The following is a 14,217-nucleotide window of genomic DNA, read 5'->3' as shown; positions in this document are numbered from 1 at the left end:
AATATGGAAATGCTCACCAAATAGCCTTACACCATCCTATTGCATGCCTTGCAGACACTTATGCTATGTTTGCAAGTGACAAGTACAGTATGCATGTGTTGTAACAAATAAACATAACCGAACTGTGTTTCCTACTATTTTTAATACCTACTCCATTTAATAACCTGTAATTAGAGTTAGGCAGCAAACAAATGTAGGTGATGCTGCTGCATATCGCACATATATTTTGTGCATTACCATGCTATGAAAAATAAGTAGCTTAAGTTAATCAGGCAAGGACTTGCTTTAGCTTCAAGGCAGATGTTTCATCTGCATTCTGTTGTAGCAACACAACACATATACGATTTGAGAGAGAGAGAGAGAGAGAGAGAGAGAGAGAGAGAGAGAGAGAGAGAGAGAGAGAGAGAGAGAGAGAGAGAGAGATTGAAGAGAGAGAGAGAGAGAGAGAGAGAGAGAGCGAAGGGAATAGACGCACTACGTTCGTTCATCAGTACATTCTATTGAGAGTTTTATCTACCCACAATAGTCTTGTGTGCGTTTTGTTCTGGTTTCTTTTCTCATTTTGGTTTCTGAAGAGTGGAGGAGTCTCGAGGGCCGGGAAAAGCAGGGTATTGGGTAGGTGGCACAGCTCGAGCTGTGCGGTGGCAGAGGCAGTGACAGAGGCACAGCAGCAGCCAGCTGCGCGAAGAGGACACAGCAGAACAGAACGGTGCAGAACGCGAGCCTGGGTGGAAAGTGCCGCGCGCATCTAGGGGGCTCACTGATTGACAGCTTCAAAGGAACGTAGTGCAGCGCGGCCGCACACAAGTTGAGCCCGCTAATCTGGCCACTGCACCGCTCTTGTCAAAAGCATCTGTGTGAAATAACCCTCCTCATGCAGATCAGCTCCTAAACTAGGGCAGGCTTTATCCCTCATCTGTTCCGCGACGCCGCCGACCGGAGCCTCGCAATCATCAGTGGATAGTGCAGGAATCAAGTGCACCACATAGCAAGAGATCAGGCGATAGGCTACTGTACTGTGGCTTTCTCCTTTTCACTCAAAACGTTTTTTTTTGCTATTTCATCAATACTGAGGATAACACCTACTTTGCACTTGCTGAAGGATTGGAGAACGCAAAGGAGATATCTTTTCACAGCCAAATTTATTTGGATGACAGGCTTTCCAAGTGGCATTTTTATTGGATTCTCTCTTACTTGGACTTTAATCTCAGAATCTCTGATTGTTATCGGTCGTTGCCTGTCGAGGGTAACAGTAAAAAAAAATAACAGAAGAAAACCCGAGAGGAATCAAAGTTCAGTTCTGTAAGTACGTTACATATGAGCTGACTATGTATAGATCCGCGCCACTCCTTCTAGAACCATAGCCAGCCCCTGTGGTCGAGAAGTTGTTTAGCTTCTCTCTTCCTCTGTGCGCGAACACTTAGAGCTAACACCCCTTTCTATGTAGTAGATCGCCTGGAAAGAGACAAAAAATAGAGCGTTCTCCTTCACCCCCGCCTTGTACCAACAGGCGGTTCTGGTCTAAAGGTTCTCCGGAGAATGGTAAATGACCGATGGGGAATCATGAACAACACTTTGGAACTCGAAGATGGACCACGGCATAAAAACCAGGTATGTGCCTACCCTCCTTGTACACCTTTTCCTCGCGCAGCTGTGGGCTGTATGGGTTAGTCTTTATAGGTTTGGTATAAGAGCGCCAGAAAGGCAGGTGCAACTTTGGCGCAGTATTTCGTTTGCCTCACGCGAGAAGGCTAAACCCTAACCTCAACCTTAACCCCTACCCTTGGCCTAACCCCAACCTTAAGCATAACCCTTACCTTACCCTAACCCTAACATGAACCCTTACCTTAACCCTTTAAATGTCAACTTCAATGGGTAGGGACTACCCAAGGATCCCGAATAGCCATATTGTATTTGGGTGCAGCGCTCTGTTCCGTGGGAGTAGCAGTGGAGCTCCCCTCTTTCTCCCCAGCTCGCTCTCCCCTGGCTCTGGCACTTTTTGTTCCTGTCACAGTTTGTAAACCCAGCTGTATATCAAGTGGGTGGCTAATAGGTTATTTTGTTTCCCCCAATGCAAGCCCCGGAGGAGACAGTGCTATTCTCTGGAGTTGGAATTGCTTTACAGATAGAGAAATAGCAGAGAAAGGAGAAGAGAGACTTAGGACTTTGACTGTGTGATATTGGCTATTCACCTCCGAGTTCCATAGATGTGTTGTTGGAATCTACAGGGCACTCAAAAAAATGCTGGGTGTATGCACTCAAATAAATGCTGGGTTAAAAACAACCCAATTTGGGTAAATATTGGACAGAACACACATTGGGTTATTTTGACCCAGCCATTTGGGTCACAAACAACCCATTGTTTTCTTTAAGTTTGGTTGCTGATTCTGGGTTATTGAGCTATGATCCACTGGGTCAGATCAGAAGACTGGAGGCATGGCTTAGTAGGGGTGTGGCTTACATATAGTTATTTTTGCTCACCCATGAGAGTAAATGACATTCAGTTAAATCTGTTCTGTTTAAAGCATGTCGGTAGTCAATGAACAGTCAAAATCATATTTTGTTGTGAAGTTGAATGCTATTTGAATGAAACCAGATCAAAGTATGGTGACCAACATATAAAAATTACTGTTTCTTCATAAAATTGACCTTAAAATTACTGATCCCCTCCCCCAGGTTAAACAGTTGGATTCAGGAGTTGGGATTATTAAGGGGATAGGGTGACATCTCTGTAACTCTAATTCTAATAAACCAATGTAAACATGATATTCTCTTACCGGGTCACAAAAGACATGCTGAAACAGAGATGTATAAAAAAAATAAAAATCATTGATGCCATTTAAGTGTTTGAGTTGCTTTGTGTGTCACCACATTTGCTTGAGATGATTTTATTACAGCACTGCTCACTGCATCCAAGTTTCTTGGCACAGGCTTTTCAAAGAGCTGTCAATCAAGGCGAGCTCATGATTGTTCAATCCCTGTCCACTCAGCCTGTCTTTTCAAACTTCCTGGTAGTTAGCCATTTTATAAAATAGTACTTTTTCAAAAATGTTGAGGATTTCTATCTTCAAAAACTATTGTCACTCAAAAGGCTATTTTACATGGGAATCAGAATGACTGTTCGGGACCTTTAAATGAGTAATTATATTCATTAGCACCTTTTCCTTTAAAGGTCCCGAATAGTCATTCTGGTACTCACAAGTATAGTAAAACATGTACACACAAACACACACACACACACATACACACACACACACACACACACACACGACTCTTGACACCCACAAACGTATTACTGTTCTACACTCAGTTTATTAGGTACACCACCCTGATTACAAAAATGGATCGCTCTTACAGACAGTGAGTCACGTGGTCGTGGCTTGCTATGTAAAGCAGGTAGACGGGCATTGAGGCATTCAGTTACTGTTCGATTTAACTTTAGAATGGGCAAAACAAGTGACCTAAGCGACTTTGAGCGTGGTATGATCGTCGGTGCCAGGCACGCCGGATCCAGTATCTCAGAAATGTCTGCCCTCCAGGGCTTTTCACGCACAACAGTGTCTAGGGTTTACCAAGAATGGTGCGACAAACGATTGAATGCCACAGTGTATCTGAACATTGTTGCTGACCAAACCCAATAGAGCATCTTTGAGACACACACACACACACACACACACACACACACACACACACACTCCCACACAGACTAGCTGTGCCACAACAACCTAACACTAGAGGGCTCGAACATCTTTCATTTAGTCGCCCTTCCTCTCTCTCTCTCTCTGTCTCTCTCCCCCCTCTCTCTCTCTCTCTCTCTCTCTCTCTCTCTCTCTCTCTCTCTCTCTCTCTCTCTCTCTCTGCTCTCTCTCTCTCTCTCTCTCTCTCTCTCTCTCTCTCTCTCTCTCTCTCTCTCTCTCTCTCTCTCTTCTCTCTCTCTCTCTCTCTCTCTGTCTCTCTCTCTCTCTCTCTCTCTCTCTCTCTCTCTCTCTCTCTCTCTCTCTCTCTCTCTCTCTTTCAGTGAATCATTTGCAGGGCAAAATTTGTAAGTCGGGAGGTGCCGGAACAAAAACTGAGATCGAGAGGGGTGTTCTGGGGAGCTCTGAGGTACCGGAACACATGAGAAAAAAATTAAGCATTGCATGCATATCATCGCATTGCATTTGCGTAGTGGCATAGAGCAGTAGAGTAGAAGCACTTACAGAAGTTTCACACATGGGGAACATTTTTAGTAGCCTAGGTTCCAGGGCTTTTCACGCACAACAGTGTCTAGGGTTTACCAAGAATGGTGCGACAAACGATTGAATGCCACAGTGTATCTGAACATTGTTGCTGACCAAACCCAATAGAGCATCTTTGAGACCACACACACACACACACACACACACACACACACACACACACACACACACACACACACACACACAGAGGATGAGATCTCTAGGAATGCCCTCTCTCTATGGGAACCATGGTAGTCAATAATGTTTTCTGAAAGCACAGAACATTTTGGAGAGAAGAGAGGAGTGTGTGCATGAGGAGAATACCACAATAGTTCAACTTTATGCATAATAACATGGCTGCCAGTGCCACACACACACACAATGTACCACGCCCTACTGTCAAATGTATGAATCTGTGCACACAGAACACACACACACAAACACACACTCCCACACAGACTAGCTGTGCCACAACAACCTAACACTAGAGGGCTCGAACATCTTTCATTTAGTCGCCCTTCCTCTCTCTCTCTCTCCCTGTCTCTCTGTCTCTGTCTCTCTGTCTCTGTCTCTCTGTCTCTCTCTCTCTCTCTCTCTCTCTCTCTCTCTCTCTCTCTCTCTCTCTCTCTCTCTCTCTCTCTCTCTCTCTCTGTCTGTCTCTCTGTCTCTCTCTCTCTCCCCCCTCTCTCTCTCTCTCTCTCTCTCTCTCTCTCTCTGTCTGTCTCTCTGTCTCTCTCTCCTCTCCTCTCTCTCTCTCTCTCTCTCTCTCTCTCTCTCTCTCTCTCTCTCTCTCTCTCTCTCTCTCTCTCTCTCTCTCTCTCTCTCTCTCTCTCTCTCTCTCTCTCTCTCTCTCTCTCTTTCAGTGAATCATTTGCAGGGCAAAATGTGTAAGTCGGGAGGTGCCGGAACACATGAGAAAAAAATTAAGCATTGCATGCATATCATCGCATTGCATTTGCGTAGTGGCATAGAGCAGTAGAGTAGAAGCACTTACAGAAGTTTCACACATGGGGAACATTTTTAGTAGCCTAGGTTCCGGGAAAAGTTAGCCTTTTATGAACACATTTCATGCAATTCTACATAATTTTACATGACTGGAGACTTTTTTAATACTGCACAAATGATCGAAATGACAGGCTACTTTGACACTGACAAATTGAGAATCTGATATCAATAAAAACGACCTGGTCTTGAGTGCATCAATTGCTTAGGACTAGGTGTGTGGAGACACATATTGTAGGCTACAATATGAGGAGGAAATTATAGTCCTAAAAGTGCTTTCCAGTTTCACTGACTCACCCAATGATGAGCAGCTCACTTGCCGGTGATGGCCGATGCGCTTGTACCAAAAGCCTATATCTCACTCTTGTTTGGAAGTTGATCAAATATTTTGGTAGCCTACAGCAGATAGATTAGAGTCTTCTCTTTTCAGCAGGAGCCATTTGCTTTCCAACCTGTGTTTACCCGCGATTGTATTTGAAATATTGCGAAAGTCCTGTTTTGTCTGCATGCTGTTTGTTCACAGACAGATTTTTTAACACTAGAACCGCTAAAGCAGTCATTTTGACTGCACATGAATTAAAAAGGTTTATTACTCTGCCATTCTTAAAGTCATGCCCCCATCCATTCTTGACCTTTTCGAAATAAGTCTATACAACACACTGTCAGTCAATTTTAATATCACAAACAGGACTGGAGTTATAACCAGTTTTAGGAGGGCATGTCATTTTTTTGATGGGTTTCCCTTGTTGAAAGCGCAGTGCCCAGCTGATAATCACCCCAATAATTGTCTCGAAACTGAACCTAAACTATACCGAAGCTAATTTTACACATATAACAACAGATTAAATAAAATAAGTAAAGTATGATGGGAGAGAAAGGGGGAGAATGGGTGAGTTGATGAGTGAGGGGAAGCGAACAATGCGTATAAGGCGTTCAATATCTGGGAAAAGAGCCACATCGGGCAGCAGGTGAGCGAGTGTCGGAGAATGTGGTGATGAGGCTTGTAGAACCATCCGTTGGCAAGGGGAGAAATGTCACCAAGGACAATTTCTTCACTTCACTGTCATTGGCGAACAAGTTGCTGTCAAAGAAAACAAGCCTGGCCAGCCTGGCTTGCAGGTTCATGTCTATCAGAGCAGAGAGATGGAGCGAGATCATAGAAAGTGAATCTCATTGTAGTTCTATGAGAGATACAGGCGACTTCTCACACAGCCACGGTCATGAGTTGGTCTCAAACATATGTTCCAATGTTACACAAACCATCAGTCCCGGCCGGCCCAACCCGAATCAACTCTTAGAATATCAGGCCTGGGTTGAAAATCTAGCTACTTTTTCACATAGGGGGGGGGGGGTTTGATCGCTTTTATTCTAACTTGTACATTGCAAAAAGTGAACATAATTTTTCATGCCACGAGAGGTACCGGATAGGTCAAATATGTTCCGTAATAAAACAGTCCAAAACGGAGAGGTGCTGGATCCTCAAATTAAGCACTGATCATCTGATATCTCTCCATCTGAGATACTGTTGTCTGTGTGGCCCGGGTATGTAACATAAAGTTCTACAAGTGCAAGTTACTTCACGCAAGTTACACACACGCATACGCGCACACACACACACGCATACACACACACACACAGGCACGCACATGAACTTAAAGGAACATACACATGCACGCACGGCACACACAGTGCTGAGGGCTTGCTCCTTGTTTGTATGCCTCTGCAGCTGAGTGTGAATGTGTGAGCGAAAGTTTGAGAATGTTAGAAGGTGCTTCAGTTTGTGCAAGTGCATTTGAGTGCTTTGTTAATGTATGCCTCTGCTGGTCTTTGTGAATGTTTGAGAGATTCACGAAGCAGTGTGTGTAATCAATCCATGCTCCTCTAGAAGGACGGGTTTATTACGTTTATTGAGGGAAAAAATAAAACTTCAAATTCATTGATTTTAGTTTGTTGTAGTTTTATATTAACAGCAGGGCGGAAATCATTCACCTCCAAGTCACCTCAACAATTATGGATGCATGCCATTATGAATTTTAAAGCATTTCTTGGGATTTCATCATATATGGGACATTTTAGAATATTACTGGAGATTTTCTATATTTTCACTCATATTATTTAGGCTATTTTTAGATCATTAACAATTTGATGCATTGTGACAGTGACATTTTGATTCGCTCAGTCAGTCCATTTTTTTTGTTAAATTTGACTTGTGTGACTGAGCTGTGGGACTATGGGACGATGGTAGAGTAACTCCATTTTGGTATGTCCCGAGGGAGTGTGCTTAGTTAGTTCTCTGTTTGGATATAAATATGTGCATGCTAATGTGAATGTGTGTATGAGAACAAAATGCACTGCTGAGAGTTGCATAAATGTGTGTGTGTGTGTGTGTGTGTGCGTGCGTGCGTGCGTGCGTATGTTTGAGTGTGTGCATGTGTGTGTGTGTGTGTGTGTGTGTGTGTGTGTGTGTGTGTGTGTGTGTGTGTGTGCGTGTGTGTGTGTGTATTCACTGATAAAGGGAAACCATTGTGTAAGTGCTAGATGGAAGGCTACAGATGACAACAGCATTTGCTTCTTTCTTTGGCCTTGTTCTTCTGTATGCCTTTGTTGTATACCACTCTCTTGCTCTTCTCCCATTGCTTTCTCTCATTCAGTCTTTCTTTCTATCCTTGTATTTTATTAGGCCTATGTGGTCTAAAAAGGAAGGAAAATACAATCACAAGGATTCACTTTATAGACAATATACTGACACACAGACAGCACATTGCGCAAACAAAACAACCCTTGCAATATCAACTGGAATTACATGGGTCTATTACTGAACTGTAAAAAAAAATATATATATATATATATACAGTATATATTTGAAAGGAAGAGACTGTCACTAGCGAACATGGTTACAGATCCAATAACATTATATAGTATCCCATCCTTGTGGAGAAAAGCACATGAGCTATTTATAATTCACAAAGTATGCAGAATAATTAAATGCATCATTCCAACATTACCTAAAATGATGAATAAGATACTAATGAGATAGGCCTATATAAGCAATATAACAATTGAGATGTATAAACTATGGCATAAGGGAACGATGAGCTGATAAGAGGCAAGCAGTAATTTCAATTAATACATTAATGAGCAAGCTAAGAACGACGTAGTCAATATAACTATTTGTTCAGCACTTTTGAAATGGACAGAGACAGAATTCAGTACATGGGCCATTCTTACAGTATTCTCCCAGTACACCAAGTCAAAACCGTTGGAAAAATAACGGGGGCAGCTCTTAAAATATTTAATGACATTTCTCTAAAACAGTCTATAGGCTACATGTGCACCACCAAGTCAGAACAGTAGGCTAAGTTCTGAGTGGGAGAGGGACTAAAGTCTTAGGGTGAGGCTACTAACAGCTTACTACACAACACACACTCAGTATTACTTTCCTAGCTACAGTATACATATCCTGGCATATTACATTATTTATGCAGCAGCATACAATACATATTTTTAGACACACCATTGATGTGCTGTGCTCACTTTAACAGGAATGTGGTCCTTCTTGTGGGCAAACTTTGTCATCAAAGTCTGGCATTCTCTGGATTTATGGTGCTTTCAAGACAACTGGGAACTCTGGAATGAGGCCAGAGTTCCCGACATGGAATTCCAAGTTGGATGACTGTTCAAAACATATTTTCCCAGTCAGAGCTTGTTTTTTTCAGAGTTCCCAATTGTCTTGAACGCACTGAAGTCGGAAGTCGGAGATTTGACAGCATGGCCAATGTATTCAACCTTTTCTGGCCCATGGTGTTACGTGTGAATGTTTATCCTTTTAAGCTTGGAAAAGAGACCCTTTCAGACAGATGTTTTAAATCCTTAAGCCCAGACTTGGACCACACATCCTATCCACCGAATAGCAGGCAGGGGAAGCAAAATTATGATTGCTTTGCAACGCTCGCAATTACGCTTCGAACACACCGACTGAGTCATTGCATCAATGCTGCATAACATTTTGCGCAGCTATGCAACTATACTGAATGCAGGTATCTATCACGTGTTGCAGACGGTCGCATGCGGTTGGACACATGGAGGAGAGAATCATTTTCGCAGTATCCTCAAAACCATGTCTTTTTGACACAACTGCGGACAGCTACAGGGACATAAACACAGTAAATGCTGCTTGGAGGCAAGTGTCCACGATAGTATGATTTCCAGGTCAGTTTAGTTGTGAGCTTGTGCTAGATGTGGCTAGTTAGCTAGCTAGCTAACCTAGCCAATGAGGCGAGTGTGTGTGTGAAAGAGAAATAGTAATATAGATTATGCTAGTTACTACCCCTGATAACTTGGCCAAATAATCATGTTTGAAAGAGTGTGAGTGTGTATGTGAGAGAGTGTGAGTGTGTATGTCAGAGAAATAGTAATAGAAGTGATGCTAGATACTATCCCTGATAATTTGGTCAGATAACCGTGTGTGTGTCTGTGTATACAGTAGGTGACATGTCCATGATAGCTATCTAATCACTATAGTTATGCTAGGTAATGGTTTGGCTTATCATGTTCATGTCTATGTAGAATAAGACTGTAGGAGAAAGTAGAGAGGACTCAGGGACAGGTATCAGAGAGAGAAGGGCAGAGAAAGAGAAGAAGAGGTCTGGGTCAGCAGCTTCGGGTCAGCAGCTTCAGGCCAGCGGCCTTGGCGCTTCTGCCACATTCTTTCATTTCTGGATCCATTTATTGTGCCTAGGGCAACAAGTGGTGGCAATTTTACAGCCAGACCCTCTACGTCATCCACAAGTGTGGGCGCCACCGGTGCCTCAAGACCCTCTATGTCATCTACTAGTGCGACCACCACCGGTGCACCGAGACCCTCTACAACGTCTATATCATCCACAAGTATGACCACCACCAGTGCAGCCATGGAAGATGATGAAATAGAGGAAGCACCTCTGGATCTAGGTCCACCTGAGATTATTACTTTGTAGTTATCAGCTAGATATGTGTGAATTGTAGTACTCTAGCCAGCCAGCTAGTTAAACAGGCAAAAATGACCTAAAACTAATGTTATAAAAGGTAGATGTCAATTCTTCATGGGTAGCAAGCTAACAATTCTTCGTCGCTATCTGGCAGTAGCTAACCAGTTAGCCCTATTGACTTATTATGGGCTTGCGATCGATGGTACATAGGCAGGTAATCATGCCAAAATTAACACAGCATGTATTTATTAACCTATCAAGATAAAATAATGGCCTCCATTGATTTCAAGAAATGTTACGTAACTTTTTACTTGGCTGCGTCATTTCTTTGCATACTTTTCGTTGAAGCTTGAGTTGATGCATGCTTCAAAATATGTACAAATGTAGTAGGCATTGGAGAAGTGCCCTCCGTGCCCTCAGTCTCGCACTCGCCACAGGGTCTGACTCGCATCGAATGGCGAGCATCACAGACACTGGGGATCCCACCCTTCAGTTGATCCACCTTAACACTCAACCCCACCCCAGTTATCACTCCTTTCAGCGGCGCTCTGCTCCGGAGAGCAAAACAGGACACCGCTTTCGTCCCGAGACTCGAAGAGCCCTCTCCCTCTTAGCAGCAGACACACAACAAAATAATCAACACAAGTCCACCTCTGCATATTTTGACCGAATTGACACAACCCAATTACTTCTTCACCCAGCCTGATACCACAAACACATCTGCCAAAAGGCATGTATACAATTTTACCACGAATCGCACTCCCACAGGGCCAGAGTAATCTCAGGAATTTACCTGAGCATTATGGTATGGTACGGCTCAGAAGCCTTTACCTCACCTGATGAGACAGGTTCTTTCTTCTCACTTTATAATATGTAACGATGTAACACAACACATGACACTCTCACAAATGGTTGCACAAAAAGAGCTCGGAGCAAACCACACCCCAAAATATTCCAACGAGTCACTCCCCTACATTTTAATTGTCACTAAAAGAGCAGAGAACCCTTTTGTGAACTGTAAAGAACCATTGAAGAGCTCAAAGGGTTCTTTGAGTCATTATGGTTCCACATAGAACCATGCCCCTTTCCAACGAACCCTTGCAGAACCCACATTTTTTGTGTGTGTAGAGCTGCAAATATCTTCAGCCTCACGGATAGCGTCAGTAAGAACTCCAGTGTACATTACACTCCAACAGACTATTTCAGCACCATGGACAGCGTCCACATAGAGACACACAAAGGGTAGTAGGAAAGAGTGATGAGAGAGAGAGAGAGAGAGAGAGAGAGAGAGAGAGAGAGAGAGAGAGAGAGAGAGAGAGAGAGAGAGAGAGAGAGAGAGAGAGAGAGAGAGAGAGAGACAGACAGAGAGAGAGAGAGAGAGAGAGAGAGAGAGAGATGGAATGGATGGATGGATGGATGGATGGATGGATGGATGGATGGATGGATGGATACAGGAAGTTCCCAGTAGTGTAGAGTGTTAAGCAGACAGTGTTATACTGGGTTAAGGCTAATCTCTTTCTGTAGCTCTCCATCTGTCTAAACCAGCTGTGTTTAACTCTAGAGAGTGTCATCATCTTCATCGAGGAAAGCCCAAACAGCTCTGGGACACTATAGAGAGGGCGAGAGAGAGAGAGGGAGGGAGAGAGAGGGAGTGAAGCGTTTCACTGTACTTGTGCATGTGACAATAAAAAACCTGAACTTGAGGCAGAGAGAGAGAGCCAGAGAGGAAGAGAGTGAGTGAGTGAGACTATTTTAAGAGTTATATTTTCGTCATAGACACTCCGTGTCTCTCTTACACACACTTACACACCCCTTCCAGTCTTTATTTCTACCTCCCTCTCTTTTTAATCTCTACTTCTTTACCTTCTCTCACTCTGTCTCACCCACACAGTATAACCAGGGGCAAATGGAAGATTGGATGGTATTTTCTCCTTCATATGCTGCCTGCTTGGCATCATATAGATATTTCTGCCCTCAAGACTTTTCATGCTGTTTTTGCTCATCCAAAACAATATGTTGTGTGTGTGTGTGTGTGTCCAGATGTACTGTTTACAGTTTGCATACCTTTCTCTGTTCAATCATCTTGAACAGTTCAATCATCTTGATAGACACCTCTGCTGGCCTATTGTTTTGGACAGATTGGTTTAAATCTCCATGTCTGCATCTAGAATAACAGCCCTATGGGCCCTGGTGAAAAGTAGTGCACTACATAGTGAATAGGGTGCTATTTGGGACAAATCCATATAAGTGGAGTGAGAAGTGTTCAATTTCCTGATTTCAATCTGGCTGTAATGGAGCTCCCATTCATTCATATGGCTTCTGTCGCTGGCTAGCCTGCCTGGGCTGCTGATGCTATCAAATAGAGATGTTAGATTAAGTCCTACTCTTATAGAGACGCACAAGAGCTGCACAGCTCCCCGGCATAATGGACCTCTCTGTTCCCCAACTTCCCTATTAATCAAGGGGTTATTTCATGCACACATGAACACACACACACACACGGGCAGCATACAAGTGCGTGCACACATACAGACACACACACATGCTAAAAACGAAAGGTTCTATATCGTGCCAAATAAGTATTATTTGGCTTGCAACCATAGCGGAACCCTTTTTTTGTGCTATATAAAACCGGTTCTCTATAGCAGCAAAAAAGGGTTTTGCTATGGTTTCCACCCATTTGGGGGCTATATAGAGTCCCTTTTTATGGTTCTTTATAGAACCTTTATGGAGAATTGTTACAGTGGGGAAAAAAAGTATTTAGTCAGCCACCAATTGTGCAAGTTCTCCCACTTAAAAAGATGAGAGAGGCCTGTAATTTTCATCATAGGTACACGTCAACTATGACAGACGAAATGAGAAAAAAAAATCCAGAAAATCACATTGTAGGATTTTTAATGAATTTATTTGCAAATTATGGTGGAAAATAAGTATTTGGTCAATAACAAAAGTTTCTCAATACTTTGTTATATACCCTTTGTTGGCAATGACACAGGTCAAACTTTTTCTGTAAGTCTTCACAAGGTTTTCACACACTGTTGCTGGTATTTTGGCCCATTCCTCCATGCAGATCTACTCTAGAGCAGTGATGTTTTGGGGCTGTCGCTGGGCAACACAGACTTTCAACTCCCTCCAAAGATTTTCTATGGGGTTGAGATCTGGAGACTGGCTAGGCCACTCCAGGACCTTGAAATGCTTCTTACGAAGCCACTCCTTCGTTGCCCGGGCGGTGTGTTTGGGATCATTGTCATGCTGAAAGACCCAGCCACGTTTCATCTTCAATGCCCTTGCTGATGGAAGGAGGTTTTCACTCAAAATCCCACGATACATGGCCCCATTCATTCTTTCCTTTACACAGATCAGTCGTCCTGGTCCCTTTGCAGAAAAACAGCCCCAAAGCATGATGTTTCCACCCCCATGCTTCACAGTAGGTATGGTGTTCTTTGGATGCAACTCAGCATTCTTTGTCCTCCAAACGCGACGAGTTGAGTTTTTACCAAAAAGTTATATTTTGGTTTCATCTGACTATATGACATTCTCCCAATCCTCTTCTGGATCATCCAAATGCACTCTAGCAAACTTCAGACGGGCCTGGACATATACTGGCTTAAGCAGGGGGACACGTCTGGCACTGCAGGATTTGAGTCCCTGGCGGCGTAGTGTGTTGCTGGTGGTAGGCTTTGTTACTTTGGTCCCAGCTCTCTGTAGGTCATTCACTAGGTCCCCGCGTGTGGTTCTGGGATTTTTTCTCACCGTTCTTGTGATCATTTTGACCCCACGGATGAGATCTTGCGTGGAGCCCCAGATCGAGGGAGATTATCAGTGGTCTTGTATGTCTTCCATTTCCTAATAATTGCTCCCACAGTTGATTTCTTCAAACCAAGCTGCTTGCCTATTGCAGATTCATTCTTCCCAGCCTGGTGCAGGTCTACAATTTTGTTTCTGGTGTCCTTTGACAGCTCTTTGGTCTTGGCCATAGTGGAGTTTGGAGTGTGACTGTTTGAGGTTGTGGACATGTGTCTTTTATACTG

At 43.4% G+C, this 14,217-nt stretch overlaps 1 protein-coding gene across 2 annotated transcripts in view; it reads left to right on the top strand.

The window, feature by feature from the left end:
- The first annotated feature begins 658 nt into the window (after positions 1–658).
- The window catches only part of LOC121541498 (fibrinogen C domain-containing protein 1-like), a 218,481-nt gene continuing 204,922 nt past the window's right edge, over positions 659–14,217 (top strand). For both annotated transcript variants that reach the window (XM_041850556.2, XM_041850555.2), the window contains exon 1: positions 659–1,611. In XM_041850556.2, the coding sequence (XP_041706490.1) occupies positions 1,540–1,611 (72 nt within the window). In that variant the 5' untranslated portion in view covers positions 659–1,539. The remainder of the gene's footprint in view (positions 1,612–14,217) is intronic.

The sequence above is a fragment of the Coregonus clupeaformis genome, chromosome 27, assembly GCF_020615455.1.
Source record: "Coregonus clupeaformis isolate EN_2021a chromosome 27, ASM2061545v1, whole genome shotgun sequence".
NCBI lineage: Eukaryota > Metazoa > Chordata > Actinopteri > Salmoniformes > Salmonidae > Coregonus > Coregonus clupeaformis.
This window is presented reverse-complemented; position numbering and strand designations above follow the sequence as displayed.